Consider the following 6,658-nt stretch of genomic DNA (forward strand, 5'->3'; position numbering starts at 1 on the left):
AAAAGGGGGGGGCGTCAGGACGTTCCGCAAACAAAGGAGACAAAGGCAGGCTGGCACCCCGGATCTCGCCGCCCCGACTCGGAGGAGACCCGCAGAAGCCCCCTCACACACACCCCCAGCACGCCCCACGCTGCGTCCGTGGGGCTGGCACAGGCGGCCGCCCCGTCGCGTCCACCGACACTTTGGGGGGGGGGGAGGAACAGGAGGCCGGGCGGGCGCGCGAGGCGACCCACAGGAGAAGCGTCTCCACGCAGAGGATGGCTAGGTAGGTAGGTCGACGGACACACACACACACACACACACACACACACAGAGGGACGCAGACAGGAACAAACGGAGAGAGAGAGACAGGAAAAAGGCGAATATTGAATGTATACAGTATATTAATATCTATATATCACACATTAGAGAGAAAGACCGGTAGATAGACATGACACATACAGAGTGTACGCGCACACACGTGCAGCATACACAAACATGCACAGTGTGTGTATATATGCATACAAGTATGTGTGTTTGGGTGTGCGCGCGTGCTAAAAATTAGTCTTGTTAAAGCTAGCTGTCTGTTTATATCTGTCCATCCATCCATCCATCCATCCATCCATCCATCCATCCATCCATCCATCCGTGTGTGTGTGTGTGTGTGTGTGTGTCTGTGTGTGTGTGTAAGTAACTGGTTCATTGTGTATTTGTGTGGGGGTAGGGCAACCCAGCTCCCGCCCCTCCCCTCTCTTATCAAAGTAGATGGGGGGGCTGGCTTTCCTCTCCTCCTCCTCCTCCTTCCCTTTCTTTCCCGGTGGCTTGTGGGAAACTCCCAAAGGTGTTGCTGATGCGAAGGGCCCCGTGTGCGCGTGCGTGTGAGTGCGTGCGTGCAACAAAAGGACCAAGAGCCCAGCTTTGGAGCTGGTCCCCAGGAGCCCCCTCTCCTCACCCCTACCCCACCCCAGGATAAAAGGGGGGAGGCCGGGGAAGCCCCACCTGGGTCCACCCTCCCTCTCTCTCATGAATTTTTCCTCTTTAAGGCTCTGATAACTTGAGATCTGAGCGCCGGTCCTTTTGTGCTCCGTAAACATGTTCAGGCTGGCCCAGGGGGTCCCTTTCTGTCAGGTTTTTCTTGGGCGACCTGCCCGGAACATACAATACAACAATATTTATATTTCCAGATATTTATAAAGCGAAATTATACTAAAAGTATCCAGATCATGTATATCTATACTAACACATCCATACATAAATACATTTGAACACAGTATGTATGCAAATTCAGTGTAGATTATTATTGTTATTTTGTGGGTTTATACATATCCTACAGATTAAAAGGTTTTATGTAGCTGTTTTCTAAAAGATACGCATATATCTTTTCACACAGATATATATGCAATATCTGTATTTTTAAATCTATCCATCTAGTGTAAGGTACAGATATCACTAGAGAGAGCGAGAGAGCTATATAATGCACTTAATATTTACTAAACAAGAAAACAAGAGCCAGAAAAATTAAATTAAGGAATGAAAGTAGGAAATTCTGTAGAATAAAAATTTTTTTACTGTGGCGTCTTTCTTTCCCTTCTTGCCTAGTTATTGAATGGAGAGAGAAATTGAAAATATAGAAATTGTTGATAATGTGTGTGTAAAAAGAGGTGTACCCATCTTTCAGAAAACTGCTACGTCAGAACCTATAATAATGTGTGAGACATGTATATATACGCACATACTATGTATTACTATGTAAATACATAAGCATAAATAAATACGTGTGTGTGTGTGTGTGTGCATACATCAATCACAGACACACCCCGTGATACAAATGCGCAAACGCCCCGGCGGTGGGGCGTCGCGCTCTGAACCCGGCGGGCTGTAGGACCGCGGGGCCGGGAGGGGGGGGGGGTAAAGGAAAGAGCCAAGCCCGGCCCCTCCGGTCAAACGGGCGCGTCCGGGGCTGGATCGGGAGCCGCTCCGCCTCCTTCCCGGGCTTTCGCCTCCGGATCCCCGGGCGGGCGAGGAGGGGCCGCCGGTGCGCCCTGGCGCGTTTGGAGAGGTGGGTGCGCTTGCCTGGCCTTGCGTCTTGGGGGGGTGGCTGGGTGGGGGGCTGATCCGGGCAGGCTGTCCTCCTGAGTCGGCTCCTCTGTTTGCAAGGGGGATTTACTCGCGAGCAGACCAGAGGCACCTCTCCCCCCCCCCGTATCCTTTCCTGATCTTCGCGATCTGGGGAATGAAGCCGTTGCAAGACTTTTTAGCTCGTGTTTGGGCCCATCCTGGGCCTGCTTACTCGGGAGTAGACTCAGCGGCCTTGGAGAGGGCTGGGGTCCTTTTTTTTTTTTTTTAAACCGCCGGAGAGCTAGGCAGGAAAGAGGGTTTTGCTGCAGGTTGTATTTTCCTGGGGGGAAATACAGTACAACAGCCAGCCTGGATGCCAAAGGGGAGGGGAGGATTTACTCCTGAGTAAAGGCGCCGTGGATCGTGGCCCAGGAGCCTCCAGCTGCTGGGTGGGGCAGCCCTTGGACATAAACACGTTAAGTAAAATGTCAGAACGTGTTATATTTACTGATTAAATATTGTCCCTTTGCAGGAAAGTGCAATAAAGATGACCACCTTAACCCGCCAAGATCTCAACTTTGGACAAGGTACCATCCCCTTTTTTTCCTTCCAGCTTTTCCACATCTGGGGTCCGCCTTGAATCTATTACAGTTTTCAGCCTGTTGTTTTTAAAAAAATTATTATCATTTTGGCTCTTATTTTTCATTCCGACACACTACCTTTTAGATTTACTGGACTACAACCTCCAGTATCCCCAGCCCTTAGGGTGAGCAGCTTTTGGTAGTCTTCCTTTCCATGGACTTCTCTCATCCCTTTAAAAAAACCGGCCAGATTGGCTGCCATGATGCCTTCATGTGGCAGGGAGTTCCACCGTTGAACCACGCAGAGCGTAAAGACTTATTTTCCTTTTCTCCATCCAGAATTTTTCTGCCGTTCTACGGCTAACCCTCACAGGTTTTAAGACGATGGGATATCTTCTCACGTTTACGAGTTTTCCTTGGATTCTCGGAAGAGCAGATTAAAATTTGCTTTTACTCATTCAGATAGGTGCCGGTTGGTTTATCCACTGAATTACAGTTGATTAATCTGCCAGACAGGGGCTGTTTGCCAGGGAGTCAATCTGGAATAAAACAGGCGTAGTGTAACAGCTCACAACAAATGCTTCGTGTTGCTTTTTTTAAAAAAACACCCCGTTTATAATGTCTCTCCCCATCTTGGTCCTTCTGGTGATTCTTTTACTTCTTCCTTCCAGTTGTTGCTGACGTGCTCTCTGAATTTCTGGAAGTGGCCATCCACCTCATCCTTTACGTCCGAGAAGTTTACCCCACGGGGATCTTTCAGAAGAGGAAAAAATACAATGTCCCTGTTCAGGTGAGAGAGGTCGCTGTATTTTAAAAACAGACGTACTTTAAATACGGATCTTAAAAAGAGATGCACTGTGTTGTGGTTTGTATTGTCACGGTTATTTGTGCCTCCTTCGCATCTCCATTCAGTGCAACTTTGTTTGGGGAAGGCTTCCGCATGAAAAAAGGAAAGAAGAAAGCCCTGCAGGTAAAAAGCTAGCATGTCAGGGAAGGGAAAAAAATTAAATTCCCAAACTGACAATATTAATTTTTTTCGTTTAATTTTGGTTTTACTAGAAAGCAGTGTTCAAAAATGGTCTCTCTACCCACACTCAAATTTTTTTCAAAGTGGTCATAGTTCCTTCTGCTAGATCAGGGCTATACCATAGCACCCTACATTTTATTGTGGTTCTAAAATTACAACGTCCCTGCATTTTTGACATAAAACCTAGAGAACGGTGGCTTCTGTAAGCCGACTGCTGGAATTTGGGCTTTGTGGAATTAAAATTCTCATCCAGTTTGGAAATCTAATTCGGTTGGATCAACTTTGAAATTTGGATTTCAAGAACCAAGTCAAAACACTTTGCTGAAATTAAGATAAACTATGTCCATAGCCTTCCCCCGGTCTACTAAGACGAGAATCCTCAATCCTTTTCGTTTTAAAAAGACAGATAAGATTAGTGGAGCAGGACTTGCTCTTTAGAAATCAATGTATGTATGTCTGTGTAAAACAAAGTTTCTTGTTTGAATAGATGTCTTGCCACCCGGAATTGAACCGATATATCCAGGACACTCTCCACTGTATCAAGCCACTGCTGGAAAAGGTGATTTCAAAAGCCTTGGCCAGGAGGCGTCATAATCCCTCGTCTTGTCTCCATTTAATTCAGCCTTGGTGCAGCCAAGCTTTTGGACTTCACAGAGTTCTTCCTCTAGCAACAACGCTGTGCTTTCCCGTGTTTTTCAGAATGATGTGGAAAAGGTGGTGGTGGTCATCCTGGATAAGGAGCACCATCCAGTAGAGAGGTTTGTCTTCGAGATCACCCAGCCTCCCCTGCTGTCCATCAGGTAAGAGTTTATATGCTCATTCAGTTGTCTCTAGTTGTGCAGACTTTGGCTCTTCTTAGATGGAGTGAACTCTGGTATATAGATTGACTGCTCCCACTGAAAGGGGCTGGACTTGATGATTTATAAGATCCCTTTCAGCTCTTAAGATTATTAGTATGATATTATATCCCCGAGGAACATAGCCCTTCCTGTTTTGGAGAGAAAGCAGTAGATTTGAAACCCAGCTGTAGTATGACGCACGTACCCCCTATCCACTAACTCTTCTATAACACAGATTGGTGTTTTGTTAACTAACACATGGTGCAGATACATTCCTGTCTACAATCGCAGTCTTGTCTTTTCCAGCTCTGACTCCCTTCTGAACCACGTGGAACAGCTGCTGCGCGCCTTCATTTTGAAGATCAGCGTGTGTGATGCCGTTCTGGACAACAACCCTCCAGGTGGGGCCAACAAAGCCTATTTGCCTCGTCGCTGGCTCTCAGAGGTTGTCAGTGTTTCCTCCTATCTCCTCCAAAAAAAGGTGGAAATTAATTCTAAAGCAAACTCAAGAGACATATGTAACAGAAAGCAGTATTTTCCTCCCTTCAACCCAATTTTTTTAAAATGTGTCTAGAAGCTTAGACTGGTTTCTATCGATGTGTGTGAAACTGATCTGAAACCTAACCAGATCTGTGATTTTTAATTTTTTTAAAAAAACATTAACATTTGGTATTTATCTCAGCAAGAATCCTGAGGGTTTTTTTTTTAAACATCTGAAAAAGGAAAGAAAAAAGAAGCAGAAATTGTGGTGGCTTTTAGGTGCCGAGTTCAAATGGTGCCCAGTCTGTGCCCGAGTCAGCTTTTCCTCTGGTCTTTTAACGATCCAATCCATGCACCATTTTCCTTCCCCCTTCTAGGATGTACTTTTACTGTGCTGGTTCATACCCGTGAAGCCGCCACACGGAACATGGAGAAAATTCAAGTGATTAAGGTGAGATATTAGATCCGCACGACCCAGCTACCCCTCAGTGCCAGCCCTGCAATGTTGGTCAGGCTGAGAATTCGGGGTACTGCTCTTTTAAAGGGAGCGACCACCAGTGACAGCCACCAGGTGCAAAAATCTACAGAAAATAAAAACTCCAGTGTCAATGTTTACCAAATGGGATAAACGTTGGCTTGCTCCCCCCCCACCCGGTGGAGTGTAGAGATGGGGCAAAAGGGGGGGGCTCCAGATGTTGTTAAATCACACCTCCCACCAGTCCAGTAAAGAACGCTGGGCCTTGTAGTTCAACAATAGCTGGAGGACCGGACTTGTGGCCCCCACCCCCACCTTAAGGGAATCAAGGGTTTCCCATGCTTTTGTGAATTGGTCCTGACTTGAGCGAATTTCTTGGTGCAGGATTTCCCGTGGATCTTGGCTGACGAACAGGACGTCCACATGCGTGACCCACGGCTGATTCCTCTGAAAACCATGACCTCCGATCTTTTAAAGGTGAGCCGTTCCCATGGAGCTTAAGAGCAGTTCCTGGTTCAACCATCCCTCCCCCCCCCCCCCCCGGAATCCTGAAGAACTCACTTTCCTGTTGCGGGGAGGGTCCCAGAACTCCTAAATCCTGGCTATAGGAAGCACTTCGCTAAATAATTTCCATTTTCACACTTGCTTGGTGGCTTCTTTTTAAAAAAAAAATAGATGCAGCTGTACGTCGAGGAACGGGCCCAGAAAGGAACCTGACGTTTACCCTTCCTCACCCGCCTTCAAACCTCCGACTGGCCCAGAGAGTGAGCCGACCTGCTCTCTGTCTGCTGCGGAGATCAGTGGTGCTCTGATGCTTACCGTCTTGTTGTGACCCAATCATTTCCCCATTCTCTGTGTGGATACGTGTTTTTAAAAAGTGCTCTTATAACTGGTACCTAGGAGAGAGAAAATTTTGTAGCAACGAGCTCATACCTCTTTCAACAAATGGATGTGTCCAGATGTGGCTTATTTAACAAGTTTCTAGACCTGAGTGAGGAGAGTCCTCTCTTTTTTGATGGCTTTGAGGCTTTCAACTGGACTTACGAGCGAATCTCTTCAGGTTCACAAACTCATCTGTGTCATTTAAAGTGTCTTGAATGTTTGTTTGTCTTATCCTCCCCAGGGGGGGTCTCATGCAATGGTCTTTCTGCATTATATTTTTGATTGTAAATAAAGAGAAGGTTTCTGGAATTGTGCATGTGGTCATTATTAAGCCCAA

General features: G+C 46.6%; 1 protein-coding gene across 2 annotated transcripts; it reads left to right on the forward strand.

Annotated features, from left to right (window-relative positions):
• The first annotated feature begins 185 nt into the window (after nucleotides 1–185).
• On the forward strand, nucleotides 186–6,630 carry MAD2L2 (mitotic arrest deficient 2 like 2). 2 transcript variants are annotated; one of them, XM_078378964.1, is made up of 9 exons: nucleotides 186–265; nucleotides 2,570–2,624; nucleotides 3,290–3,408; nucleotides 4,133–4,204; nucleotides 4,345–4,445; nucleotides 4,791–4,885; nucleotides 5,342–5,415; nucleotides 5,824–5,916; nucleotides 6,115–6,630. In XM_078378964.1, exons 2-9 carry the CDS (start codon nucleotides 2,585–2,587, stop codon nucleotides 6,154–6,156), a joined length of 636 nt encoding a protein of 211 aa, XP_078235090.1. In that variant the 5' UTR covers nucleotides 186–265; nucleotides 2,570–2,584; the 3' UTR covers nucleotides 6,157–6,630. The 2 variants fall into 2 exon arrangements, with proteins under 2 accessions (XP_078235090.1, XP_020637818.1); XM_020782159.3 differs by lacking the exon at nucleotides 186–265 and adding an exon at nucleotides 1,896–2,038.
• The last annotated feature ends 28 nt before the right edge of the window (nucleotides 6,631–6,658 follow it).

Source organism: Pogona vitticeps, chromosome 7 (assembly GCF_051106095.1).
Source record: "Pogona vitticeps strain Pit_001003342236 chromosome 7, PviZW2.1, whole genome shotgun sequence".
Taxonomy (NCBI): domain Eukaryota; kingdom Metazoa; phylum Chordata; class Lepidosauria; order Squamata; family Agamidae; genus Pogona; species Pogona vitticeps.

Coding starts and splice junctions, on each gene's coding strand:
- MAD2L2 (XM_078378964.1), top strand. CDS start 2,585: ATGACCACCTTAACCCGCCAAGATCTCAACTTTGGACAAG. Junction 3,409..4,132: donor AATACAATGTCCCTGTTCAG/GTGAGAGAGGTC, acceptor TTGTTTGAATAG/ATGTCTTGCCACCCGGAATT. Junction 5,416..5,823: donor AGAAAATTCAAGTGATTAAG/GTGAGATATTAG, acceptor TTCTTGGTGCAG/GATTTCCCGTGGATCTTGGC.